The following is a 27,366-nucleotide window of genomic DNA, read 5'->3' on the forward strand; positions in this document are numbered from 1 at the left end:
TCTGGTTGTTTTTACAGCAGAATGGAAACAAACCACTAGTTCCTCTGCCCTCGAGAGAGAGGAAAAAAAGGCTCGGCATCTCCCATTCCCACTGCCTGTACAAGAGACAAGCCCTGGGCTCCCCAGAGGCACACATTCTGCCTGTCCTTTATCCCCAAACCCCGGCCCCTAATCATTGGTCTCCTGTTTCTGTGCATCATAACACCCCTACTCAGGGACCCAGATGTGGAACTCAGCCCTGCTTTGATTTTTTAAAAATCACACACACACACACACACACACACACACACACACACACGAGTCACACAAAACCCTTGGCACATGGTAGACTTAATTTTGATGGGAGAATATTTGACATCATAATAATTTAGACGACCTCACATGGAGCAACAGCAGCTTCATCTTAAAGCTTCTCTACTCTTTAAATGTCATTTGCCACCATCCCCAGCCCACTCGCTGTCTTGCTAGTTCCTTCTCCTTCCTCTGGATAACATTAGTTTCCTTCTATCCCTTCCCGATTCTCCTCATCTCAGCTTTGGGCTGCCAAGATGTCAATTATCCCCAAATCAATGTATAGATATACTGTAATTTCTATCAAAATCTCAGCCAGAGGTTTTTTTTTTATTATAGATATAGACAAATTATTCTAAAATTTATGTCAAAAAGCAAAAGAAGTAGAATAGCTAAAACAACACAGAAAAGAAAAGAAGAAGAAAGTGGAAGGAATAGTTCTACCCAATTTTAAGATTTATGTAGCTACGATAATCAAGACAAGCACCTGGGCTGGAAAACACCCTAACCTGCAGGTCTGATACACCCCACCCCCATCCGGAAAGACACAGGGGCTCCCAGTGGCACCATATAGGGTGATCTTGACACAGCTGTCACCCAACCTGGGAAACTCTCTCTTTTGCTCAAGGCAGGGCCTGAGAAGAGCTAGAAGAGACTTTCTTAACCCATCCAGAAGCAACAGGCAACACAATCTGGAAGAGCTCCTTTTGTCACCTTAAGCAGCATCAGAAGGGCAAGTGGGAGCCTCACTGGCACTAAATACACTAAGTGAACCAAAATACCACGAAAAATACTCTGAAAATTAAATTTTCATTGAAACTACAGCTCACCAAAGTAAGCCAGCAACTTCATGCTAACCCTAAACAAAATGACTGACTACTGCAATGAAAAATTTTTGTAGGACCTACAGTGTCCTAACATAATAGCCAAAACATACAAGATACAACAAAGAAATCATTCATCATACTAAGAATCAGGAAAGTCACAGCTGGAATGAGTAAAGATAGTCGACTGATGCCCACAACAAATGAAAGTATCTGTCAAGAATTTTAAAGTATTCATCATAAAATGCTTCAACAAACAATTATAAATTCTCTTAACATAAATGAAAAAAAATAGAAAATTTCAGCAAACAAATAAGGAATAAAGGGGAACTACCAAGTAGCCTAAAACTGGAAATAACCCAAATGTCCTTCAATGAGTTTATGATTAAACAAACCGTGGCACGTGACACCACGTAGTCCCACTCAGTGAGAGAAACAAGCTATGGAGACTGCGAGAGTTTGAGTGGCTCTTCAGGGCATTGCGCTATGTAAGAAAAAGTCAAGCTCAAAAGATCACGTACTGAATGATGACATTTATATAACGTTTTTGAAATGACAAAATTAATGAGATGGAGAACAGATCAGTGGCTGCCATAGGTTAAGGCGAGTGAAGGGGTGACTGACTATATAAAGAATGAGTGAGGTATTTGGGGCGATGGAATAATTTCATATCTCGATTGCAGCAATCGTTACACATATATGTGTGATAGAAAGGCATCAAACTACACATACACATGTAACAATGTCAGTTTCCTGGTTTTGATATAAGAAGCCATTGGGGAAAACTGGATAAAGGGTACACAGGACCTCTCTCCTCCATTTGACCTGTGAACAACCTTAGGGGTTAGAGGCACTGACCCCTGTACAGTGCCTCTGACCTGTGTTTAACTTTTGACCTCCCCAGAACTTAACTACAGTGGTCTCTCGGTATCCACAGGAGACTGGTTCCAGGATCTCCTCAAATACCAAAATCCTTGGATGCTCAAGTCCCATACATAAAATGGCAGAGAACAATGCACACAGTCAGCCTCGCTCATCTGCAGATTTCCAACTGTGGATGGAAAACAATTTTCGATCTGCACTTAGTTGAACCTCTCAATGTAAAATCCAGGGATACAGACAGCCAATTGTATATTTACTGAAAAAACCTGTGCATAAGTGGACCCAATGCAGTTCAAACCCATCTTGTTCAAGGATCAACTGTACTATCATTGAAACTTCCTGCGAATCTATACTTATTCCAAATAACACACGCGCGCACGCGCGCGATCACACAAAGTCCTTGAGAGCATAGTAGACTATGTTTTGATGGAAGAGGAGTTGACATCATGGTAAGAAAAGAAGGAAGGAAGGAAGGAAGGGAGGAAGGAAGGAAGGAAGAGAGGGAGGGAGGGAGGGAGGGAGGGAGGGAGGGAGGGAGAGAGAGAGATGAGAGAATACCGAAGAAAAGACAAGAACTACAGACAGCACAGCCCGAACGAAAGAAAGAAAGTCAAGAACGCAGAAGAAAGAAAGAAAGAAAGAAAGAAAGACCTCCTGTGAAACAGGCAAGGCTTCCACTTAAGAGCTTCTCCATTCTTGAAATGTCGTTCATCACTCACCCTCCTTTTACACTCCTGGCGTATTACTTCAGCAGCCCTGGTCTTCCCCCATCTTGCTAGCTCCTTCCCCTCCCTCCTTGGCTGTATTCTGGGATAACTTTCACTTCCATATGTCCCCTCCCACACCTCCCACCTCAACCTTGAGCTGCCATCAAATGACACCTTTCCACTTTACCCCCAGGGCAACTAATCAGAGGTAGCCATCCTCCTTCCCGAGGAGTGGGCACATGGTATAAGTTAGGCCAATCAGAGCCTTGCAGAGGGTTCTTATGTGACCATTGCAATTACAGTTGCAGGTGAGGCTTTCTTGCTGCATGTCTCCCGGGGGCACTCACTAAGAAGTTGTGGCTCAGAGGGACTCTAAGCTGGAGGGCCAGAGGAAGAAGCTGTGAGAAGAAAGGACTTGCCAAAACGTCAAGTCTACCATAAGCAAGGCAAGAAGAGCTTCTGTAGGTGGAGACAAACCAGGAAGCAGGGGGCCACAGGCAAGCAGGTGGGCACTGACTGCTTCAGCACACCTGCCTCCCAGACCACCTGCATTCCCTCCCAGCCTGTTACCCTGGGGTGGGCTGTTGCCAGCCAGGGAAGCCCCGCATGCTTCAGGCAGCCCCCAGAGCCGGCCCGGCCCCCTCCAGCGGTAGCATCTCAGTGTCACACTACCATGGAAGTTTTTGTGGGCTCGCCTGTCACTCACCTGCTGTGCAGGTTGGGGGATCAGTTAGAGGAGACAGAGTCCTAGAGTACAGGGCTTGAGAGGTAGAGAGGAGGGGTTCTTGTTACCAAGAGGAGGCCAAGTCTGGAATAAGTGTCTCCTGGGAGACCAGGATCCCTGAGAGTGGATAAGGCCAGCGGAGGTCAAAACTTGGCCCAGAGCAGTCTTCCCCGGGGAAAGGAAAGTCAGGTGGCGGATGAGGAGCTGAGCCCCAGCCGCAGCCGGCTGTCTTGCCATCAATGCCTCCACGCTGCGCTCATCGCTCCAGCGCTGCTGTGAGGAGTGGAGGCTGGCTGGCTCAGCCCGAAGGCTCTGAGGCAAGTCGTTTGTTTTTCCTTTCGCCCCCAGCACAGACGCACAGTCATTCTTCCTCTCTCTTTCCTCTCCAAGACACGTCAAAGCTGAGCGGGCTGACTCTGGCGAGGGCTGTCTCTGCCCTCACCTGGTCACCTCATCCTGCTGGCCCCAAGGCCCTGCTTTCCTCTGCCCTGTTCTTGGCTCCCAGCCCCCCGCCACCCCTGGCAGCCAGACCAGCCAAGGCCAGGCTGTTTTGGAAAAGTGCTGGGAGGTGGCAGAATGTGCGGTCTGCGAGTTCCCTCCAAACTGGCGCCCCGATCCCTGGACAAACAGCAGCCGTGTTTGCCTGTCCACAACAGCCTGTGTTCTCCTTCCAGGCCAGGAGATCCCGGGGGCAGTCGGCGTGTGGGGGGCAGGCCGGCAGGCAGGCAGACGTCACCAACCCGCGGGTCCGCAGGAGAGAGGTACTGACGGACGGACGGACGGGGTGATGACGGGCCTGCCACCCGCCCCGCCGGGCCCTCCCGCCCTGCGGCAGGGCGGTCAGACTGAGGGCAGCCCAAGGACGCGCTTCTCTCACCTCTGCCGCCACACAGGACATCCCACCAGGGGAGATGGAATTCACACTCTGAAAAATTGCTACCTCGTGCTGGCACGTTTCCTGGTGGAAGCTCGGGGTGTTCACTGCCGCCTCTTACTGACCCTGGAGGCCTCTGACTGAGGGAGCCCTCCGACGGGGCATGTGCTGGGCAGGTGATCGGGTCCTGGCGCAGGGGCTGCCCTTCAATCCTGTGAGGCCATAGGAAGGTCCCTGCCATTCTGAGACTCTACTTTTCCCTAAAAACAGGGGACTCGAACTTGCTTTCCTCCCACCCTGGAGAGGGCAGAGGTTGGTGCTAGGACTCAGGGAGAGCAGGGCTGGGCGTGGTGGGGACGGGCAGAAGAAGGCATAACGACAGCACGGGGCAAAGGACAGGGTGGCCAGGGGCTGCCGACTGTCCTGTCCCAGCGGCGCTGCTTGGAAGATGTTGGTGTTTCTCTTCTGGGTGGCCAGGCTCTGTGACCCCAGTGGAGAGAGGCCCTGCGTCTTGGAGTGCATCCGCACCCGGGGCCTCTGAGCCAACATTGGATCTGACTGACTGAATGAAAAAGAAATGCTGCAGCCACAAAAAGGCCTTTCTCAGGCCAGCTCAGGGGAGGCTTCCCCTCCCCAGACTGTGGGGAGAGGACTGTGGGGCATGGTGGAGGCTCCGACCAGCTTGGGCACGGTGACACCTTTCCCTCCCTGGTTCCTGGTGCAACTCCAGGGGCCATGGCTCTGCATCTCATTGCCTTCCCTCCCTAGCACAGCCTCTTGGTTCTGGGATTGTGCCCTTTGCCAGCCTCACCTCCAGCGTCCGTGGCAGTCCAGATGCAGAGCAGCTTTTCCCAGCTGGCAAATGGCACACGGTTTGTCATCTAATGGGTATGAGGAGCCTGTGTCCTCTCTATACCATGTTGCCCCTTAGTGCACCCATCCTCAGGCACAAGGTCCTGACAAGTCCTGTGGTGAAGGGATCTGCCTACTTCTCACTTTGAGAAGTGCCTCATGGGGCATGGGGCTGGGCGTCAGAATTGAATTGTGCTCCTCAGTTCACCTTGTGGCCGTGGACATCAGTATAAATGAGATGGACTCAGAACAGGCCCTGAGCACTCTAGGTTGTCGTGTTCAGCACTGAGACACCTAGCCCAGCCAGTCATGGCTACACTCGGCCAGGGGAGCTGGCTCCCAGCTGCCACTTCTCCCAACAGACCTCTGGGGCCAGTAGATGTTCAGTGACATCTTTCCCTCCCCCAGGGGAACTCCTCGAAGGACACTGCCACAAATTTCTCTGTGCCTGCGCACAGAGCGGCAGATTGGCCTCATAGGACAAATGTTTCCGGGCAGAACTTCCTGCCTGGCAGGTGGGACTGGACCTTGCTGAAGGGAATGTGGGCGTCAGGGAGAGGGGGGTACCCTTTCAGTGAGGCTGAACGGCAGAGACCAGAGAGCCAAACGAAGGTGAGTCCCCACGGTTTATTATGGAAGCCTATAAAAGAGCCACATTGAGTACTTTCAAAATCACAAAATGCACAACATTCATTTTTTAATATGCAACATGGAATATTATATACAGATTAAGACCACATGACAGCAAAAACACTCACACGGCACCAGTTTCATATCAAAACAAAACACACAAGTGCTTTTTCAATATTAAAACAACTGTGATAAAAACATATTAATATTTTGAACCATGTTTACAATAGAGAAAAATTCATATTTTACTAAATAACAAATATTTAACAGCAAAAACTTTATACTAAATATCTATTTTGAATTATAACAAAATAGTACTTATAATAGTTTATAAAGACAGACACAAAATTATAACATTTATGAAAAAAAAAGTTTTGTGTATAAAATATTATAGTGATCTGGGCAGGGTCAGGATGGAGCCCAGAACACAAACGCCAGCGCCCAACATCGAAAGTGCTTCAATCCGCAAGCCCATGGCAGGAAGAGTTTGGTGGGGTTTTGTCTCTTTAATGTCAAGTTACAATAGTTAGGAATGGTAAGTGCGAAAACATCACCCATCTAACACTATGTCTATAAAACCTACACACACACACACACAGACACGGATGGACATACGGAGGAGACGGATCAATTTCAACATGGGACCCTCCTGTCAGCCAGTCAAGAGCTTTCTTCAGTTCTCTTCTTGTTGCCTTTGAGACCCAGTGGGGCAAATGACCTTTCTTTTTTCCCTGTCAGGGACCCCCTTCAGCCTTTTCTCTGCCCCTCCCAGGCTGGTCACCCCAACAGAAAGCCACTGAGGCCTCCCAGAGCCCTCCAGCCCCCCACCCCTCTGCAGGGCCAGGCCTGGGGGGCTTCCTGTCTGAAGCTGCACTTACTGCATTCCTAGATATTCGGTCAAGAACGATCTGTTTGGGATAGGCCGGGTCAACCTGGAGACACGTGAAACTTCCAGACACTGGGCTTTTTTGTGGGTGACCAATTCTGGTGCACCATGCAGCTATTTTGCAAGCTTTGACAAGTCTTTGCACATTTTTGCCTGTTTTTCAGAATGTGAAGAGATTGAGAGATTTAACTAAGTTTTCTAACTTGTCAGTTTTTGCCAATAAGGTTTGTTCTGCACTATTTTTTAATAGTGAAAAAGTAAAACCCAAATGAAACTTGAGAACAGGGGGTAACAGGACAGTTATGGGCTGTGGCGAGCCCGTTCATTCCTGTAGAGTGTACCGCAGGTCAGTGTGAGTCGGGGAGAGAGTCGGGGTGCCATCTGCCCACTCAGCACCATCAGAGGGGGCCACTGAGCAGTCATAGTGGTCACTGCTTGGGAGAGGCAATTAGGGGGAATCAACGTCCTGCACCTTCTGTGTGTTTTTGATTTTCTTGTAAAGAGGATTCACCTCTTTTAGAACATCAAAAGCCAAAAGAGAAACACCGAAAGCAAAGACAAATCTGAAAACAGACAAAATCACTGAAGACTCATCAAAGACCCCAAACCAGCCCTGGGAGGCATCCCAAATTGTCAACACTCAAAACGTCAGTAGCAGAAGCTACACCTTTTTCCCCTGACCGGCCAGTTTTCAAGCAAACCGCTTCCTACGAATCGCACATACCAGCCTCCTCGCTGCAGCTGCAGCAGCACCCGGCCCCCACCCCCCACCCCCGCAGCTGCCTCCAGACGGGGCAGAGGCCTGAGTCAGCTCGGAGGAAGGACTCTGCCTTCTGCACACACCTCCCCTTGCTTTCAACTAGTCCCCACACCCCTGAGCTGGGCTAAGCGGACAGTGGCATAGAGGTGGGAAGGGACTTCCTAGACACTTTTCCAAGGGCAAAGGGTGAGGGTTAAGGAAGGGACAACGGAGGCCCTTGTTCCCCATCAGAAGAAAGAACCCGTATCCTTCCCCAAACTCACTAGCCGAGTGGGGGGCATCAGGGAGAACAGTGACCATGCAGGAGATGGTGGCAGCTTCTAAATCCCCACATTTTTGCCAGAGCAGGGCAAGAGGCAGTGGGCCATTTTCTCGTCTCCACCAGGAGACAAAGGCAGAGATGATGGATTTTACCCCGAGAGTCCAGCTCTTAAATTGAACCCACAGAAGGTCTGGGGCCTGGGGGCGCTGCTCAATCTGCAACCAAGGAGGACTGAGTCATTTGCAGAAGTCCTTCCCCAGGGCAGCTGGGACGGAGGTTAGGGGACAGAGGAGATGCTTTTTCCAGTCCCCGGTAATGCCAAGATTTGGTTATATCAGTGAATAAATATGAGCCAAAGGCCTTGGGTGTGTGTGTATAGGGGAGCAGGGTAGGCCCAAGGCCACATTGTGGGAAGGTGAGAATGTTAGTGCTATGTGCATGCCCAGGGCCACCAGGGAGGATGCTGGGAGGACAGAGCCTGGGGCTCCTTTGCCCCAAGGTCAGAAGAGAGAAAAAGTAGCAGCAATAGGTAATTTCAAATGTTCAAACTGGCAGAGAGGTGGGACCCCTCTAGGCTGGCTGCAGCCCCTGCCTCTGCCAAGGGCAACTCGAGTTCTATGCCAGGATGCCATCCCTCAGCGCACACCCAGAGGGGCACATGCCCCAGTCTGAGCAGAGGCAGGAGGGGGAGGGGTGCTGAAGAGGCCACCTCTTTCCCTTACTTCCACCCCAAGTCAACCACTTGACCTCAAACCAAAATAGTCCAAATGAAATGGGAGGAGAGGGGCCAGCTGGGACTATCACAAGCGAACGCTGCAGCATGAGCCGCCTGACATGTAACACTGTAACGGGCATGCGGAGCCCCCGGGCATGCCGGCCCAGGAGCTAAGCTGGTGGGAGCTGAAGAGAGACTGGGGGAAGCAGAAGCCAGGGTCCCATCCTCCAAGAGAATGGAGCCCTTTTGGCTTTGGGTAGGGTTTGCCAGGGATGGGGTCAAGGAGAGGGAGAGGTAGGGGAGCCATTCCCCCTTCCCTGGGTTCCAGCCCCTCCCACACACAGGTTTCTACCCTTCCATCGCCTCCCGCCCATGGCCTGGATGGGCTGAGGCGGGGGTGTGGGCCAGGCCCCTTTAGACTGTGGCACTCAGCATGGCCTCCGTCTCTGGCAGGATCTTGTTCTGGTTGGAGTCCAGGCCAAAGAACTTGACACTGAGGCCGTCCACGGGGTGCAGGACGGGGACCAAGGTAATGCGGGGGAAGGTCCGGGTGGCCAGCTCAAAGCGGCTTGTGCTGGCCAGCTCTACCGCCAGCACCTTCAGGAACAGCTTGGCCAGGTGCTTGCCCAGGCAGGTCCGGACACCGCCGCCGAAAGGGAGGTAATGGAAACGGCCGTCCTTGTCTTCACTCCGAGCCTGACTGAAGCGGTCAGGGTCAAATACGTTCACGTCTTTGAATACGGGCGCCGTGTCGTGGGTATCCCGGATGCTGTACATGACACTCCATCCTTTGGGGACCTGAAAACCCTGGGGATGAGATGAGGGCAGGGTGGGGTGGTGAGAGCCAGCAAAGGTCTGAGAGGACTTCTGCCTGCCAGTCCCCTCCCAGATGTTCCTAGAGACATCCCACTGTGGTCCCCTGGCCTGGCCAGCATCCCTCAGCATGTTAGTCCAGTGTCTTATTTACAAAACATCCACATGCAACTTCCCATATGACACCCAGGCTGGCTTCATCTGACCCAGCATTTGAGACAGGGTCTCTCCCATCAGACTGAAAGCTCCCCGAAAACAACTGCCGCTTCCCCATCAGACTGAGGTACCTACTCTGACGGGAAGTCCGGCCTTTCCCATCAGCCAGCGCCCCCACCCCAAGGCAGTGCTCCCACAGGGCCCCTGAGACCCAGTCCCGAGGGCTCAGCCTCACGTCAAGCTCGAAGGTCTGCAGCACGGTGCGGTAGCCACCAGAAACGGGTGTGAAAAGGCGCATGACCTCCTTGATGACGCAGTCCAGGTAGTGCAGTCCGCTGAGCGTGTCGAGGCGCAGCGTGCCCTCACAGGGGCAGCCGCCACTGTGCAGGATGCCCTGCGCCCGCAGCTCCTCCCGAAGCTTCTCCAGCACGGCCGGGTGCTTCAGCAGCTGCATGATGAGTGACGTGCTGGCGCTGGCAGTGGTGGCATAGGCTGCGAAGATCAGCTCCAGGGTGCCGTCCTGCCGAGGAGAGACACCATCAGCAACCCGGCCTGAGCCAGGCAGGCCCAGCCTGGGGGCACCCTCACTCTACCGGGGTCCCCCGAGCTGCAGCATCATCCAACTGGCTCCTGTCCGCTTCCTCTGAGCCTCATGTTGCTGGGCATTTAGGCCACAGCGGGCACAGGTCAGAGAGCCAGTCCTGTGACTCAGCAGGAGATACAACTGCTGCAACACAGGGTAGAGGAACTAGCCCAGAAGTCCCCTGGGGTAGGACCACTTCTCACTCAATGCTGGATTCTGGGGCACTGAGCCCCAGCAGTTCCAGCAGCCTAATCAGTGCAGTGAGCTCAAAGAAAAAAGAAAAAAAAGTCCCAAGGAGCCAGGTGAGTGGGGTTGGGGGTGCAGGGTCGAACCCCCAACCTTCCTACTCCCAGCTCCAGCTCCTACTCCACCTCCAGAAGGACATCAGGGTTTGGGAAGCGGTCTAGGCCACACCCATGAAGACCTGGGAAGGGACTGCAGTGCGAGGGCTCAGGGGAAGTGGCCCCCAGAGGACCTAACACCTCCTCTGAGGTATCATAGGGAGCAAGGAACCTGAGCCATGCGTGCCCCATGGAAAGGCCCCAGCAGGTCACCTCATTCCAAGCCTTGTATTTTAGAAACATGGACACTAGGCCCAGAGAGGGGAGTGAAGAGACCTCGATCCCTAACTTGCCACAGCACCACACCTACAAGTCAAGAATGTCTTGTGAAGTGGAAGACTCTTTCGGGCTCCCTCCTGGGTCACCAGGAAAACAGCTGGAGCTAGAAGAGGGGGAAGCAAAGATTGGGGGGATGGGGAAGTCTGCGGCAAGTCTTTATGGATACCTGGCAAGCTGTGGGCAGCAGAATCTGAATGAGGATGAAGTAACAGATCCCTTCTCTGGTGGAACAGCCATCCTAAAAAGGGGTGGGCAGGGAGCCCCTCTCAGAGCTCAGCGTGGACAGTCTTGGTGTTGGCAGCCCAAGTAGGCTTCACCAGTGCCAGGCAGGTTGGGAGGGTGGCAAATGCCACCAACCTGAAAAGGCTGTCAGGAAGAGGGGACCCAAGCTAGGTCCAAATGTACCCAGCACTTCCCCAAGGGCTGAGCTGCCTCCCCTTCTGGGCCTGAGTTACCCTAGGTGACCTACCAGGGCTATTGCGGCCATTAAAATGCACTGAAATAGTGAAGACTGGAAGGAAAGGGAGAGGGATCGATAAAAACCACTAACACTGAGTCCATTCAGAGGTTTTTAAGGGCCGAGTTTTTGCATTTTTTCAAAATGGTAGATAGGATGGTGGATAGGATTAGAGATTGTGGGTCCCAGTGTCATGGGAACCTGCTCACACCAGGACGAGGTGCACACCAAGTCGTGGGGCGAAGGGGAGCAGCCCCACCCATCATGGGTGCTTCTCACCCACCCCCAGCATGTGCACAGCAGTAGGGTCATGGTTGCTCTTCTGGCTTAACCCCCAGCCCAGTGAAGTGACAGCCACCAAAGCTGCTCAGAAACGGTCCCTATGGAATGGAACCAGAAAGGGGCTGTCCCAGAGTTGAGTATGGGGTACTCATGCCAGCCACTGGGGAGGCCCCCCACCTTCAGCTCCTGCATGGTCATCTCCTTCCCATGCTCCTTGCTGCTCTCGATGAGGATGTCCAGTGCATCCGCGTAGTCCTTGCCCTGCGTGCACTGCAGCTTCTCCCGGATCGCCTTTTCCAAGCCCTTCTGCAGGGTCTGTCGTGCCTGAATGCCCTGAAGGGAGAAGGTGGCCATCCTGTCACCCAAGGGGAAGGGCAGGGCCACCAAAGGCCTCCTCTCAAGGTGGGCCAGGGTAGGGGACATTTATGAGAACTTCTCTCAGCCACAGAGACCACGAAGTGAAGGCTCCACATGCTCTTCCCACTGACTCTCCCCTCTGTCTCTGTGGCGGATGACTATCTAGTGGTAAGCCACCCCTCCCTCAGGGTGAGCTTGTGGATGCCCATCTCCTCTCCTCCCAGGCCTGGGAGCTCACCCTCCGGTAGCCACTAAAGGGCAAGTCGACAGGCAGGGAAAAGACGTTCTCCACAAACTGCTGGTAGACCTCAAAGAGGTACCCAAGTTCCTCTTCGGGGATGCTGAAGCCCAGGAGCACACGGATGGCCATGCGGAAGGTGAGCTTCTGCGCCTCCTGGTACACATTGATGGCCTCAGGGCGGCTGCTCCAGGCACGCAGTGTGTCCTGGATCACCAGCTGGATCTTGGGCAGGTAGCTCTCCAGAGCCTCATGGCTGAAGATCTTGGAGAAGACCTGGAGGGCAGAGAGGTGCGCAAGCTGGTCAGACGGGCTCAGGCTGCCCATGAGGCTCCTGGAGGCCTGGCTGAGGCACAGGGCCCATGACTTTGACTGGAGAAAACTCCAGGCCCTCACTCGGACCAAGCTCCTCCATCCATCTCCCAGACACTGTGCCCTCGCTGGCTCCCCTATTCTGAACCCCACTGCCTGTGTCTCAGTGGGGATGGCAGGAGAAGGACAGGTTACTAAAATATAGTTCATAAGTATTTTTGTTCAAAGTCAAGACCTTCCACAACACTCACAGGGTGACCTGAGCTATTGTTTCCTGTCCTGGCCCCCAGAAAAGTACATGCTCCATACAATAGCAAAGCCCTGGAGGCCAGGGAACCCAGCTGCCAACAGGTCTGTGGGTGATGTGGCCATACCAGCCATGGGGGTGACACAGAGGGGGCAGGTAGGGGTTGGGGGTGGGGGAAGGGCGCCCACCATTGCAAGGGCCCATTCCAGAATTCCCAGGCCACAGAGCAGAAGTGCCCAGGAGTGTAACACAGGTGAGCAGACTGGACAAGGAAGGGGCAGAAAGCAGGAGGTGGCCCTTTTACTCGCTGGTGGGAAAACAAAAGAGTCTGAGGCTAGACTGAAAGTAGGACTTTCTGAGACCCACACTTGCTCTCACTCCCTGGGAAACACCAGCTGGGAGTTTGTTAACAGCTGTGCCATCAAATACCTTCCACGTAGCCAGGTCTGGAGGCAGCGGGATGGGGGCAACGCTTTCCACCCCAAAATATCACAAAGGCAATCAGAAGCCCTTTTCGTTCCTTGCATCCTCCTGGTCCATTTTAAGCAGCCAGAGCCCCTGTTGCCATCTCCCTGCTTTCAGTCTTCCTGACCCCTCAGCAACGGCCCCTCCTCCTCATCCAGACGCCCCTGCACACGTTTTTCATGCTGCCGCCATGGTGTATAGGACAGGGAGAGTGTTCGTTTATATACTGATGACCTGTGAGTCTCACTGTTAACCGACAACCTCCGTCCCACAACCCGCCCCCCCCCCAGAGTCCAGAGCAGTGGGGGGGGGTGTGCCCCCCCCACCAGCACCAAGGGGAAGGTCATGAGGAAGGGAGGGGGAGGGGTGGCGCAGGGGAAGGAGACAAATATTCCTCCAGCCCCCCCACCCTGCTTCATGCAAACCACACACACGCGCCCGCCCTCCCCGTCTGCCCCCCGAACACAACCACCGCACAAACTGTAAATGTGAGAATTTCCCCTGCAGTCAGCTCGAGGAGGAAAAGGTAACATTTTCCTGGCCTCAGCCCTGCATGGCTAATGGGAGGGCTGGTTTGCAGAAATAACAGTGCTGGCCCTTCAGTGGCCCAGCCAGGCATTCACAATAGCACTTTCATTCCGAAATTCCCGGTGGGCAGAGGGGGGGAGGGAGGAGGGAAGGAGGCCGCCGGTGAGGGGCAGAGAAGCCAGCACTGTTTGGGGCTGCTCCTGCTACTAAGGGACAGCTGAAAGGAAGGACAATGGGAGGTGGCCAAGGGTTGCCCAGGCCTAGACAGGTCAATCACGCCTTGCTCTGTTCAGGGTCTCAGGCATTTCCATGGCGGGGGAGGGGAGGTCGGCAGCCACCTCCCTTCACAGGGTTATGGGTAAAGGCAGTGCTCTCTGTCTCAGCACCGCTTCACCCTGGTATCCTTAGGATTCCGAGTTCAGCCTTTGGCTAAGAGTCTTATGGGATGGGAGAGGGGGCTTTTTCCCCAAAGCCCAACATCGGCCAACTAAGGGCCTTTACGGAATAGCAGAGAGCCCACAGGTGAGCAGAAAGTGGCTTGTGGAAGCCAAGCGAGCTCATCAGGGAAGCAGAAAGGTGACAGTGGCTACCAGGCCTCAGTGGGAAGGCTGGAGGTGGGGACAAGGAGAGCCGGCCAGCCCAGGGCAGACTGAAGAGTACTGTCATGGAGGGGATGGGGCAGGGGCTGGCCAGGGCCCCAGCACAAGGGAGACTTGGCCCCCAAGGTGAGCATGTAGAGGGGGAAATAGGAGAGAAGCCACACTGACCATAACTGACCAAAGTCAAAGCCAGCTAGGCTCTAAGATGCAGTGCGGTGGTAGGAAGAAGCAGCCTGGATGCCCAGAGACCTGAGTTTTAACCCCGGATCAACCACTAACTTACATGGCCAAGTCAACCCCCAGACTCAGTTTCCTCATCTGTAAAATGGTGAGGTTAAGCCAGGTGATCTCTTTTTCCTTTCAATGTACATAGCACACAAACGCCAGTATCCACAGGCCCCTAAGTAGATGCTATCCCCTCAAAGCACAGAATCTGGCACTGCACAAGTCACCTGCTAAGTGACTGCCAGGCTTGCCACTCACACACCCCACATGGGCTACAGCAGCCCACGAGGGGCCATCCCACGGCTATTACCAAAGAAGGAGCGCGAGGGGCCCCAGTGCACCCCAGGTGTGGCCGGACAGCACCTACCGACAAGCCCTGCCCTGCCCTGCCCTGCCCCGAAGGTTACATTCCCTGCGCCCTCTAGCGATGGCTGTCTGAATAGCTCCTGCTCAAGCTTCGGGGCCAAGGAGGGCAGGAAGGACCCAGGGGACCTGAGACTGAGTAGAGGGACTTCAAGGGCAGGCAGTCCACAGCTGACCTCTAGGTGGGAAGGGGTCCTGAACAAGGTCAGGAGCTGGAATGACCCCAAGAAGCCCACTGACACCTTGTATCTCAGGGTCCCCGGGCTGAGTCTTCCGAAAAGAACTACGGCCGGAGCCAGGCTCTTACCTTGACACATCAAGAAGCCTGACTGGATGTTCTCGGATACCTTTTTACCTGGCTATCCCATGATTCTCTTCAGAGCCCCTCTGAGGTAAAGAAACTAGCCAAATGAGATGCCAAGCAAAGGCAGATCTGGGGCACTCAAGGGCAGGGGCACTCAAGGGCACCACGTCCATGCCCCTGCCTCTGGCCCCGCTGTTTCACAGGGCCCATGGCCTCCCAGACATGGGGAAAACTGCAGGGCCTCGTCCCTGGGTCTGTGCCCAGGGTTAACAATGCGGGCACTTCCCAGAGTGAGGGCAGCCCAGAAACCACCACCCACCACAAAGGCCAGGAGGAGGCGGAGATGCTGGCCAGGGCAGAGGGAGGCTGAGATGCAGCAGGCGGGGTCAGGACTCGGGCATGTGGGAAGGTGCCCAGCGTAGCTACTCAGTGGGGAGAGGGAAAGGGTTCCCAGCCCCCAGAGCTGCCTGCTCTGACCACGGTAGTAACAGAAGCCAGGACTGTTTTGTCTCCCTCTGGGGCTTCCCTCTGAATTCCCAAAAGTGAGCCAAGAATGCTGGACAAAGGTCATCGGGAACCAGCCCAGGCCCAGGCAAAGCCCTGCAGAGGGAGCAGCAGGTATGGACTTCCCACCAGGGTTGGTGCTGGGGACAGTAAGGGCAGAGGGTCAGGGAGACCCTGCCTGGGAACTCCCAGGTGTTTACTTGGGACGGGATGGGTTTATCTGATGGATGTGCTTGGAAATCCTCCGCCCCCCCCCCCCGCCCCAATGTTGGTTTCCCCAATATCCCTGGTTCTCCCTCTCCCCTCAATGGGAGGCGATTCTACAAGGTGTGTGGGGATGGGGGACAACCAAGGGACTTGCCAAGGCTTGAATTCCTTATAATTGTTTCTATAAATCTTCTCCCCTCTTCCCTCCTGCCTCTTAACTGGGGCCCGTAGGAGGGGAGTCAGTCACTGAACCCTCATGGCCCTGCATGCTGACCCACCCAGCCAGATAACCTCCCGCTTCTCTGCTGGTAGCTATGGACGGACCGACCAATGGATGGGCAGCCTCATGAGCGGGAAGAGCCGGAGCGGGAACCCACTCTCTGGGCCAGTGACTCAGAGCAGGAGGAATGGAAGCTGCTGCCCGGGAGGTGGGGGCCCGGGCAGGCCACCTTTCCAAGCCACCAGAGCCGTGGCCTAAGGAGTGGAAAGAATAACAGAGGGCAGGCAGCTGCCTCGGCAGCTGTCTGCACAGCACACGGGTGACGCCAAGGTGTGTGCTTTATACTCAAGTAGGAGGGAGGACGAGAGGACGTCATCTTCCCAGATGGCATTTGCGCTGGGCCATTTGCACTGGGCCTCGATTTTGCCCCGGCTGCCTCTGAACCAGTCCTTCTTCAACCCCTCTGGTTTGGAGGGGCTGGCCCTGACCACACCCCCCAGTCTGTACGTGCCCCTCTGAATTCCCAGCATCTTTAGAAACAGTACCTGTTCCTCATTTGCCTCCAGCTCTAATCATATCCCCTAACTCTTCCACACACAATGAAAGCACCCCGTGGGGGCGGGAGGCCAACACTTGGCAGATATCTGCTGAGCCACAGAATCTGAAAAGGTTTGCCCACTCGTTCGTCTTCCAATCATAGTAAAAACTTCTGGAAAAGCTGAGGCCCAAAAGGGAAGGGCCTCCCAAAGTCATAGTTCAGGGCATGACTGGCCACACCCACCAAGGTCCCTGAACCTACAGCTTCCCACTCCTAATCCCATCAAGCCACCCTGTACTCATCCTGGGGGCTCTGAATTTATCCAAGAGCCCTGACGGGGAATCTCCTCTTTAGCCCGTTTATTCTAAAGGCAAGGCCAGCTGTTCTGGCTCCTGTGATTTGCTCTAAGCATGTCTCAGCCCCGGTAGGCACTCCCCAACCCCTGCCCTTCTGCCTGGGGAACCTGCGATGGATACAGCGCTGGCACAGGGGACTCAGGGCCAGAGCAGATCCCAGCCAAGCCCCATCCCACTACCCGCCAAGGCCACGATTGTCTCCCGAGGCTGGGAAAGTGAACAAACACATGAGCATCACAGGCTTGGACCCTCCCCACCCCAGGAAAAAAGACACAGAAAAGAGGGAAAAAGGAGCGGGTAGCGCCCACTCCTAGCCAACCCAGCCTCCCACTGCCTGGCACAAAGGCATGCAGAGGGAGGCACCCGCTCTCAGGCGCCCTAGAGGCTGGCTGTGGGCTCCCTCCCCCACTAACCTTCAGAGACATCCGCTCGTGCCACCCACCCCCTCAACGGTCCATGTCCACCTGATAGTGCTACAGTAACTTTTGAGTGAAGAACTTCAGCTGGCAGAGCAAAGGCCTTTGCCAGGGGGCCCTCCCAGGAGCAGGACTGCCTGGCTGTCCCATCCAATGCAGGTGGGAACTTCTGTCCTGAACTGAGCCTGGTGGACAAGACTTTAAAGTCGGAGACTGTGCACAATTCAAAAGCCACCTAGAGCTGGTCCGGGCTGGCCTCCCCCGGGACCCTGAAATCATGGGCCCTCCTGGCTCTGCCTGACTGCTGAGGCATCTCCTGGCACAAGCCCCAGGATGCAGCCACCCTGAGCCTGAGCTCCACCACCACCCAGGATGGGGCCCAAAGGCTAGATCAGTGAGGGCCAGTGGTTGGGCTTCCTAATTCCTGCCTCCAAAGCCTGGAAAAGTTCTTGCCACACCTCAGCCTCTGGCACAGAAGTCCTTGTAGCCAGAGGTCTGGGTAGGAGGGGCAAGAAGACCACTTCTGGGTCTCCCCAGTCCAGGGCTCTAAGGCCAGGGGAGTCCCCTGGGATGCTTTCCAAATTCTGGGAAGGCCACCATCTGAGATGCCCTGAAGCTGCTGGCTCCTTAGTGCAAAGAGGCCGCCCTATCTCTGAAGGAAAAGAGGAAATGCCTGATCCTGGTATGGGCACAGAAGCTTCCAGAACTACCCCCGACTCTGCTGTGTCTCTGACAACCCTTTCCCCAATCATCCCTACCTGACTCTATACACCCTCATGGAATACCCTAGTCTCTCTGCACACAAAAATAAAATGGGTAGGGACCCTTCCCCATCAATCAGAGACACCACAGGCCATGGGTGTGGGGGAAGGGTAACAAAGAAAAAGAGACAGAGTTTGGGGGTGACTACAGGGACACAAGCCTTCCAGAGAAGGTTCTGTTAGACTAGGCAAAACTTTCTGGACTTTCTCCCTGGCAACCCTACCCTTCTTGGCCCTAGACAATCAAAGCAGCCAGGGCAAACACCTGGAGTGTAGTGAGGGCTGTGAGGAGCCCCTTCCCAGAACATCTGGCCAGACCTCCCAGAGAAGGGGTGGGCCACCAGCCCCAATGGAAACAGTGACGCTCCTAGTTCCCTGCCAGCCAGGCCCCTGCACACCTGGGCCCCACTTCCTGCGAGCACATCCTAACCAGGCCTGGGTCTGGCCCAGCAGCCTCTCTCCAGCCAGGTCCCTGACTGCAGCATGGGTTAGATAAGGCAGTGTGAGTGGTGCTTTGCAACTCTCACCCTGGCCAGACTGAATTCACGAGGCACTGGGTTCAACAGACTGGCCATTCTCTCCAGGACCAAAACGTGCTCCTGAGTAGTCTCTCATCCTTCTGGCTAGACTCCACCTCGAGGGCAAGGACCAAGTTTCTCACTTTTATGTTTGTAGCTAATCTAAAGTCTTCTATTTAGTTCAGTAAACTTAATTTCATGGAACACCAATTAGAGAGATTTGAGGAAAGGACTCTTTGGTCCACTCATCTACCATAGGACCATGTGCATACATGTCACATAGCAAATACACAACTAGTACACACAAAGGGAGGGCCCCCACATTAGTTCCCAAGCCTGTGTCAAGATGAACTGCATTCTGGCTGCTCCCCACACCCAGGAAGCTAGAGGGCTAATGGGCCCCATCTATGCCTCATTGAGGTCCTCAGTTTCTGCCCCCACCCCTGTCCTACCCCCGTCCTCCCTCTCCCTTCCTTTCTTGTGTTCCTCTGACATTGGTCATCTGTGCCATCTCCTTTCTCCTCCCCTCCTTCCTTCTCTCCAAATGGACAATGTAGGCCAAAATCTTGGAGCTTCCAGGCATGTCCTCCCCACCTGGAGAGGAACCACAAGGCAATAGCCTTGCCCAGAAGCCCTCTTCACCCCCAAGGTCGCACACTCTGGTTCTGACCAAGTTTTCTTCTCCGTAGGCAACCCCCCCACCCCCATACCTTTCCCCACCCCCAGCTCCCAGCTCTGGCAGCCCCAAGTGGACTAGACTGAGTTAGGGCTCTGTTTGGTGGCCCAGAAACACCTTTCTATGGACATGGTGTCGCAGGCCCCACCTGCCTTTGCTTTGCCTCTCTCAACCTGAGCCTCTTAGTGTCCCCTTCTCACAGACAATAATTGCTTTCTCGTCAAAGCCTCTGTAAAGATAGAAGGAGAAGCAGTCACATTCTTTGGAGCTCGGTTTCTGAGACCAAGGCTCTTCCCTCACTCTTTGTAATGAACTTTTAATGGAGTTACAAAGACTAAGAAAAAGAAAGTGTCCAACGTAATTGAAAACCCCCTATTTCTGAGCCTACAGCCCCCTCCCAGCCACTCCTCAGACCCCCTCCCCCATTTGACCCTGGGCCTCATTAGCTGCTTCCTGATCTAGCGGGACAGATGGGGGAAACAACTTTAGGAGCCCCTTTCCAGTCCCTAAAATACATATTTTAAGGGGGGAGGGTCATTGGGGGTATGCGCAGACCAGTCCCCTCCGAATAATTTTTCCTCCTTTTGTCTGCTACGGAGAATTACTCTTCACAGGCAGTTCAGAAGCCGTCAAATACTGTAAGTAGAATTCCTACGTTCCCCGAGACCACCTCATATCAGACTTCCAGTGGAGGGGGCTGCCCACAGTTGCCCCCTCCCTTCTCCTGGGCTCTGTCACTCTTCCCAGAAATCAGAGGCTGCTCTCTCTTTCCTTTAGGTTTCAAACCTGGGTAAGTCCTCTGACCCAATGGAAAAAAATGGAAGGAAGAGAGGTCGCGCAGTCTCCCCCACCCCCCTTCTGGCTGCTTTAAGCCCGCAGGCCGGCGCCCCGCCCGTCGGCGGCTCAGCTTTCGGGTTACTGCAGTTCAAACAGCACGTGCCGCCCGCGCTCCGAGCCGCGGCGGCTGCAGCGCCAGTGGCTCAGCCCTAGGAGGGGGCGGGGAGGCTCGCTCCGTGCGCGCTGGCTCGCCTCCTCCGCGCCTCTTTCAGGCGCTCGGGAAATCCACAGGATAAACACCCACTTTCTCTTCCTCTTTATGGGAGGGAGTAGGTGCGCTTTGATCCTCTGCCGAGCCTCGGCTGCTCTCCCACCCCTCGCCCTTCCACCGCCGTCCAGACCGGTGCGCAGAGTGGCCCAAATTTCACCTCGCCCCTCTCAAACAGGGCCCTGCAACCGCTGCCCACAAGGTGCTCCTAGCCCCCGCGTCTGGCTGCGTTGCCATTAAAGCGACCTGTGGCAGAAACGCTAGTTTTGATTTTAGAATGATCCGTCGGAATTCCCGAGGGAAACATGGCGAAAGAGGAGCGCCAGACACAGATCGCCTTCTTTTTCCAGTTTTAGGGAGCACGGCAAGGACAGGCGTTAGACGCCTCAATCCCCGCACGTTCAGGCTCTGTCCGAACTACCCCCATACAGCCACCAGTTGGGCCTGGTACGGTACCCAGCGAAGTGCGCCAGCACCAGGGCCGACCCGAAGGTGGCCTATGCAGGGACCCTCCAACCTGGTGTGCAAGCGGCGGGAGGCGGAGGGGGGGGTCGCAGATTCAGGCGGAGACGCCCTCTTGACTCAGAGAACTCCGTACCCCAAGCTGCGTGCACAGAAGAGGGTCAAAGCACGGTCGCGGGGCTCTTGGCCCAGAGCTCTTACCTTGCGCTTGTTGCGGTGGATGTCGCCGATGGAGTTGGCCACGGTGTTCGGGCCGAGCAGCATGCGGGTGCTGCGCGGCCACTCGGTGCTCACCAGGTGGTGCTCGCCCATGAGGATCTTGCGCACGTTCTCCGCGCCGGTCACGCGGATCAGCGGCCGCCCCAGCAAGTGCGTCTTGAACACGTTGCCGTACTTCTCCCTCCGCGACGACTGGAAACCCGAACCCTGCGGGAGCCACACAAGAGACTTCTCTCAGGGCGCACATCTCCAGATGGGACGTCCCGAAGGCCCAGTCTCGAAAGCCCACGGGGGAGGAGCGGAGGGACACCACCCGGGGCACCAGTGCCCTGCCGCCCACATACACAAACACGCACGCAAGTTTTATTTTTCATAGCATGCACAAGAACTGGGAAGTAGGGCCTAGAGGATAATAAATAAAGCGAGGAGGCGGGAAGCCCAGGGGCACCCCGTGGGAGACTGTTTTTTAGTAACGGCTTGCGGGAGGGAAAAGGGTATCCCGGATCGCAGGACTCAAAACTAGAGCCTCCGCCACCCCCAACCCCCCAACTCCCCCGGCTCGCGTTCGCAAGCCTCTCGGAATAAATATTTCCAGGCTCCCGGCCACGGGCTGGCGAGACCCCGCGGGGTGGCCGCAGGCCAAAGATTATTTATAGCGGTGAGCGGTCCGTGCCCGGAGGCAGTCACTACAGATGGGGGCGGGGGTTTCCTACGTTCTTGGGTGTTGGCGGCGAAGAGACCCGGCGGCCCGCTGAGGGCTCCTCAGGGTTGGGTCACGAGCGGAGAGCTGCGATTTTCCTAATGCAATTTACCCTGGAAATAACTGAGAAGGACTTTCGTCGCCGCCCGGGAGTTTGGAACCGTAGCGCGAAGGAAGGCGCTTCCCGAGGGGCGGGGCGGGGCCGGGCGGGGCCGGGCGGGGCCGGGCGGGGCGGCTGTCGCAGGTAACTGGATCCCCGTCGGCAGCCGCGGCGGCAGTAGCCGAGGAGGGCTAGGCCCCAGCCGGGCCCACCGCTCCGAGGAGCTGGCTGGGCCGGCCCCGCACGCGTACCGGAAACCTAGGGGACCTCCGCAGGGCGAGGGCGGAGGCGGGGGCGTCCTGCTCACCTTTGACGTAGGCGCTTGCCACCCTATCCTACATTAACCCTTCTCCTGCCAGGGTAGCACCGGGTGAGAAGGGGAGAGGCGCCACCTGTCCGGCCGTCCTACCTGCCTGCTAACAGAAACGTGGATTCGGGGCTCAGATCCCCGGGGTCATGCACCTCGGATGGCACAACTAGGCTTCTGTTCCGGGGTTGATCTTCCTCCCCACTGTCCTTTCTTCCACGGAAACATATTCTCCAGCTACATGTGTACACACCCCAGCACTGCCGAAAGTGACTCTGCAGAACCAGGAGTACTAATCACTTTTCCACATGCGCCTCCGGCTCCCGGCGCGCGACAGGGAGCGAGCCCGGAGCGCCAGCGCTTCCAGGAGGGGGGCCGGATCGCGGGGACGCCGCCCCACTCCCAGGTTGGCGGGTCGGACAGAGCAACCCCCACTCTGCCGCCAACCTAGATGGAGTCTACCCCTTTAAGAGAAATCTAAGAGAGGGTGGAGGTGCGACAAAAGGGGGGGGGGTGAGGAGCGGGGTTCCCTCCCTCCGTCTGCTGCTATACCGGTCTCCCTCGCTCCGTCTGACTCTCCGTCTCTCCTCTCCCTCTTTTCCTCTGTTTTTCTTTTCTTTCGACACAAAAGTCGGGCTGTGAATTTTCCGAGGTCGCCGCCGCCTCTCTCCCGCTGCCCCCACCCCCGCCTCTGATCTGCCTAACTATAATTAAAGTGCGTTTTTTGTGGCATTAATAAAGAGTTATTTGTCCGCCGTTTCCACGGTCTTCACAAAGAGGACTTTCATAGGGGCGGCCGCTCGGGCCACGAGTCCAATTTATACAAAAATGTTGTATTTTTAGCCCTGGGCTCTGTTTAGATGGCGCATGGTGGAAACGGAGAGCCCTTGGAGGTCCCCCCGTAAAATCTGATAAATGACTCCGAAAAAATAAAGCTGGGATTCAGAGGCTCCCATTAACCCCTTCGGTGCTCCTGTACACGCATTCTCCCCCCGCCCCCATTTTCCTCCCACCTGGGAATCTAGAGCCCCAGGGGTAGATGGATGGGGAGGCGTAGGTCTGCTTCCTCTTCCCCATCTTCTGCTCCGGTTGGAAGTTGAGCCCCAGGGGCCCTTGTGGGATTCAGAGAAAAGGTCAGGGGGACATTGAGGGTGGGGGTGCAGAGAAAGGTCAGGAAAGGAGGGGGGCGGTGACAGACCGCGGATTCCGCAGATTGGCTCTAATGAGGCAGGAGCCGGTGCCCATGTGAGTTATTTTATTTCCTAAATTCTCGGCCAAAAGCCTAGACCACCGCTGCAGTTAACTCTTAAAGTGTGGTGGCACGGGACAGGCTCTGGGGAATTCTTTACAGGGGGGTAGTCCCATTGGTCAAAGTGAACCCCAGCCCGTTGCACGAACAACCACAAAAAGAGATGAACTGATTCCGAGACTTGGGATGACCACAGGGAAGAGGAACCGGGCGTCCCCCTTCCCCCTCCTCCCCGTTCCGCTGTCACTTGGCGTCGGGCGGGGTCTCTGTGTGTTGGAGCGGATTGCACGCGTCTGTTAATTTCAAGCCAAGCTTTCGCACTTCTAAGCCTACAGGTCTCTGCATTCACCTCCCGCCTCATCCCTCATGTGTCCGGGTTGTCCATTTCAGGATATCCATCCTTCTCCTAACTCTCAGCATCCCCGACACAAACACTCGTGCACACGCGCACACAACACACCTCCTGCGGTTAACGCTCAGGAGACCCCCCCCCCACACACACCGCCAAGAAAAAACTTGGTGTGTATCAAATTGCAAAGCAATTGTCTAGCACTTGAAGAGTTTAATTCCAGGTTAATCTCCGCATTACCTACCTGGGTCCGGTTCCCGACGCTCCCACCACTATTATCACCCGAAGTGTGGGGTTGTTCGGCGTTGAACAACAAACACACACGCACTCTATGGATCTCACACACACCTCTCCCAAGTTTCTTTCCCCCGCCACACAGTCCCCACCCATTAAGTAAATAGACCCTTTTCTCCGAAAGCAGAGAACCCTCAGGCTTCTCATTTTCCTTGGGTTACCTTCTTCCTCTCCCACCACAAAACCCACACTTTCTCTGACCGTGGCTCAGGGCAGTTGTACCTGGCACAGCCCACGATGCGGCGGGAACACAGCCCCGGTCTTAGATAGGCAGCTCAGTCTGCCACTGGCCCCCTCCTCCTCTCCCCGGCTCAGTTTTCGGATCCCAGTGACACCGCCAAAGCCCGGGAAGCCGACGGCGACTGGGGCCTGGAGGGCGAAGGGGAGGCGGAAGCGGACGCCTCGCAGACCCCCACCGGGTCGCCTGCAACCGCAAACAGTCTGTCTTGGGAGCCCTCTCGGGTCCGGTGACCTCTTTTATCAGCCCTCTGAACCTGCGCACCCGACGCCAGTGGGCTCCGAACTACGCCGCGGGCGGACAGGGGAAGCCGGGGCAGCACAGGCAGAGAGGAGAAAAGGGGCGGGGCGGGGACCAGTGCCTTCAGGCTCCCGGCGCCCCCTGGCCGGCCCGCGACTCCATCGGTCCCGCGCTTGCAGCCAGCGGAGCCCGGAGAGCAGCGGAGCGAGCGCGCCCTTACCTGTAGCAACCAGTGGCCGGTCTCGCCGATGAGCGGGAAGCCCATGGAGCCCTTGGGGATGGGCAGCTTGCAGCTCTTGTCACGGGTGGCAGCCCAGCGCAGCTGCCACAGCTGCTGCGACACGGCCAGCAGCAGCGTCACCGACACTAGGCACGCGGCGAGGGTGGCCAGCGCCGACACCAGGTCCAAGCCCTCAAAGAGCATGTTGGCGGCCGCTCGGGGGATTGGCTGTGCCGGCCGCCGCAGGGGAGGGGAGGGTCGGATGAGAAGGGACGCGAGCGGCGGGGGAGGGGAGGCTGCGCCCGGGGGTCCTGGCACCTCCAGCCGAAACAGAGAAGGAGAAAGGGGCCGAGGGAAGGGGAGTGAAGGCTGCGAGGGGAGCGGACAGAGGGAGGGGGAAAAAATTGCCTAGAAGAGAGAGAGGAGACACGAGGCGACTCGGAGTGTAACTTTGTTTGTTTGTTTGTTTGTTTGTTCCCTTATAGCGGACTTAGGGGCTGCTCGAGGGGTGGTGAGATGAAGCCGTGAATCAAGCTGGTGGATTAGCTCTCCTCGCAACCATCACACTCGGGAAACTTTGGAAAACTTTGTCCAGCAGGAGCCTCTCTCGTAAGCCCCTTCCCCTGCTCGAAAAAAAAGAAGGGGGACAGAGAGGTAGCAGATAGAAAGTGCGATCGATTGGTCAAAAGTCCCCCCCCCCTCAAATTCCTAGGTAAGAAAAAAAAAGGAAAAATTCCTGAATCCAAAAATTCCAACGAACCCAGAAACTTTGGGGGGCGAGGGGAAGGCTCCCCGGCCAAGGCGAGTGGAGAGGCCCAAGCCCAGAGTCCCTGGGCGGCCCCGGGCAGCGCGCCTGAGCCCCACAGCCGCCGTTGCACCCCTGAGGCGGGAGCGGCGGGCGAGGCGGCACGGTGGCCGGAGCGCGGGTGCGGAGCCGGCGGACCGCGGCCGGGATGGGAAGCAGCCGGCGACAGAGCCCCGGGCGGGCGCTGGGGCGGCGGCGGCGGCGGACGGGAGGGGTGAGGCGGGGTGGAGTTGGGGGAGGAGGTGAAAACCCGAGCTGGGCTATTGTATCAATTAAGAAAAGGCAGTCCGTCCCGGGACGCAGGCTCTCGGCTCTGGAGTTGCTGCTGGGGGAAGAAAGGGGGAAAAAAGAAAAGGAAGGCAAAAGGAATGAAAGGGGGAAAAGCAGGAGGCAAGATTTCAGGGCTGGTGGTTTTAAAAGCTTCTCTCAATGTGAATTTGAGTCCAAAGCCAGGCGATGCGTGTGTTTATATAGAGGCGGGAGGCTGCGCCGTGGGCTACTCGCCAGCCCCCCCGCCGCCCCCCCCTCCCCGCGCGCTCACAAAGCTGGAGGCGTGGTGAGAGGCCGGCGGCCTGAGCGTGTGAGCACCCGCCGCCGCCCGCCCCGCCCCGGCTGCCCGCCGCCCGCGCCCGCGCCCGCCGCCCGCCCGGGACCCACTTGTGGCCGCCGCAGGATCAAACTCAGTTCACCTCTCGCCTCCTCTTCCTTCTCACCGGCGTCTCGCTGAGCTCGGCACCTACAGACGGACGAGATGAGACACACACACACACACACACACACACACACACACACACGGTGCGCCCTCGCACGATGCCCGCTTGGCTGCTAGGCTACTTCCCTCCCTCTTTTCCTCTCTCCGGGGTCCCGGTCCCCTCCTCCAGCCCGGGGCAGTCCCGCATAGGCTGTCGCCTCAGCCCCTGAGGGCTCGGCCAGACCGCCGCTCGACTAAGGGGCATCAAAAGCCCCTCAACCTGTGCAGGGTCCCCAGCTCCTATCCCGCGGAACCCTGCAGTCTCCTGTCTCCAGGGAGCCTCCATCCTCCCATTTACCACTCCCGGCCCCTCCGCCCCGGGTCCATAAACCCCAAACCTTTGATGCCAAGGTCTCCCTGCCAGCCCCATATGTCTCTTACCCTACAAGACCCCGATATTCCCCTGTCCTGGTCGGTGTCCCGGGCGGCCAGCACTTGCAGCCCCTCCTCTCGGCCCTCTAAGTTTGTAGTCCCCTCTGCCCCTGCAGCGTCGGAGGAACCCCCGATGCTGGTCCCGGTGAGTGTCCCGCGCCGGGAACAAATGCGGCAGCCCCGGCCTCCAGAGGCGGGAGGAATCGGGTACAAACGTTCATTGATACAAATGAGTAAATAAACACGCCGGGTGAGCGCGGCCACCTTCTCCCAGCCGGCCGCAGAGGGCCAGGCGCGCGTGCCTGTGCGAGGTGTGCGTGTGGCCCGGAGCCGCACCTGTGTGCGCGCGCGTGTGTGTCCTTGGGTCGGCCCGACGTCTGGGGAGTTCTGTGGTGTGTCTGAGGGTTTGTGTGTTGTCTGCTGTATGTGTGTCGGTGCATCTGTGCATCCGTCTGTCAACTGGCCTCTTTTCTGTTGTGTCTGTGATACATGGGGCTGTGTGTGCCAACCCCGCCATCGTCTAGTTAGTGCCCGGCTCGCCCTTTCCCGTGCGTCCGGTTTCCCCAGCCCCCTGTCTGTGTCGTTCACTCTTGCACTCCGAAAGCAGATGACTTGCTATCCCACCTTCGGTTTAGAATGACGTGCGTGTAAACGAAACTAGGCTCCTCTTTGACCACCTCCCCTGCCCCCAGTACGAATTCTATTTTAAAATTCACTAGAAGAGAATGTGTGAGCGTCTAAGATGCGAGCATGTGTGCTGTCCCTCCCTGCGTGAGCGCTTCCGAGGCTGATGTGGCGAGCGGAGATTTAAAAGCTGGTCTCGCTTCTGCTCTGGGTCATCTCGACTCTCACTCTCTGCCCTG

The 27,366-nt window shown here is 56.2% G+C and overlaps 1 protein-coding gene across 4 annotated transcripts; it reads right to left on the reverse strand.

The window, feature by feature from the left end:
- Positions 1-6,113: 6,113 nt before the first annotated feature.
- On the reverse strand, positions 6,114-27,164 carry LOC107502948 (cytochrome P450 26B1). 4 transcript variants are annotated; one of them, XM_036224825.1, is made up of 8 exons: positions 26,513-27,164; positions 26,038-26,116; positions 24,576-25,198; positions 20,861-21,085; positions 11,914-12,189; positions 11,496-11,651; positions 9,612-9,896; positions 6,114-9,214 (listed from the first exon to the last, which is right to left on the reverse strand). In XM_036224825.1, the coding sequence occupies exons 3-8, from the start codon at positions 24,777-24,779 to the stop codon at positions 8,822-8,824; spliced, it is 1,539 nt and encodes a 512-aa protein (XP_036080718.1). In that variant the 5' UTR covers positions 24,780-25,198; positions 26,038-26,116; positions 26,513-27,164; the 3' UTR covers positions 6,114-8,821. The 4 variants fall into 4 exon arrangements, with proteins under 4 accessions (XP_036080718.1, XP_036080719.1, XP_036080717.1 ...); XM_036224826.1 differs by lacking the exons at positions 26,038-26,116; positions 26,513-27,164 and adding an exon at positions 25,336-25,890; XM_036224824.1 differs by lacking the exons at positions 26,038-26,116; positions 26,513-27,164 and having other exon boundaries at positions 24,576-25,890.
- Between the last annotated feature and the right edge of the window lie 202 nt (positions 27,165-27,366).

This window comes from Rousettus aegyptiacus, unplaced genomic scaffold, assembly GCF_014176215.1.
Source record: "Rousettus aegyptiacus isolate mRouAeg1 unplaced genomic scaffold, mRouAeg1.p scaffold_m13_p_7, whole genome shotgun sequence".
In the NCBI taxonomy this organism is placed as follows: Eukaryota; Metazoa; Chordata; class Mammalia; order Chiroptera; family Pteropodidae; genus Rousettus; species Rousettus aegyptiacus.

Bases quoted from the DNA above. Each gene is read 5' to 3' on its own strand.
- LOC107502948 (XM_036224825.1), bottom strand. From the start codon at position 24,779: ATGCTCTTTGAGGGCTTGGACCTGGTGTCGGCGCTGGCCACCCTCGCC. The intron at 12,190-20,860 runs GTAAGAGCTCTG...TCTGCCCTCCAG, and splicing joins TCCACCGCAACAAGCGCAAG to GTCTTCTCCAAGATCTTCAG. The intron at 9,215-9,611 runs GTGAGGCTGAGC...TCTCATCCCCAG, and splicing joins TGCAGACCTTCGAGCTTGAC to GGTTTTCAGGTCCCCAAAGG.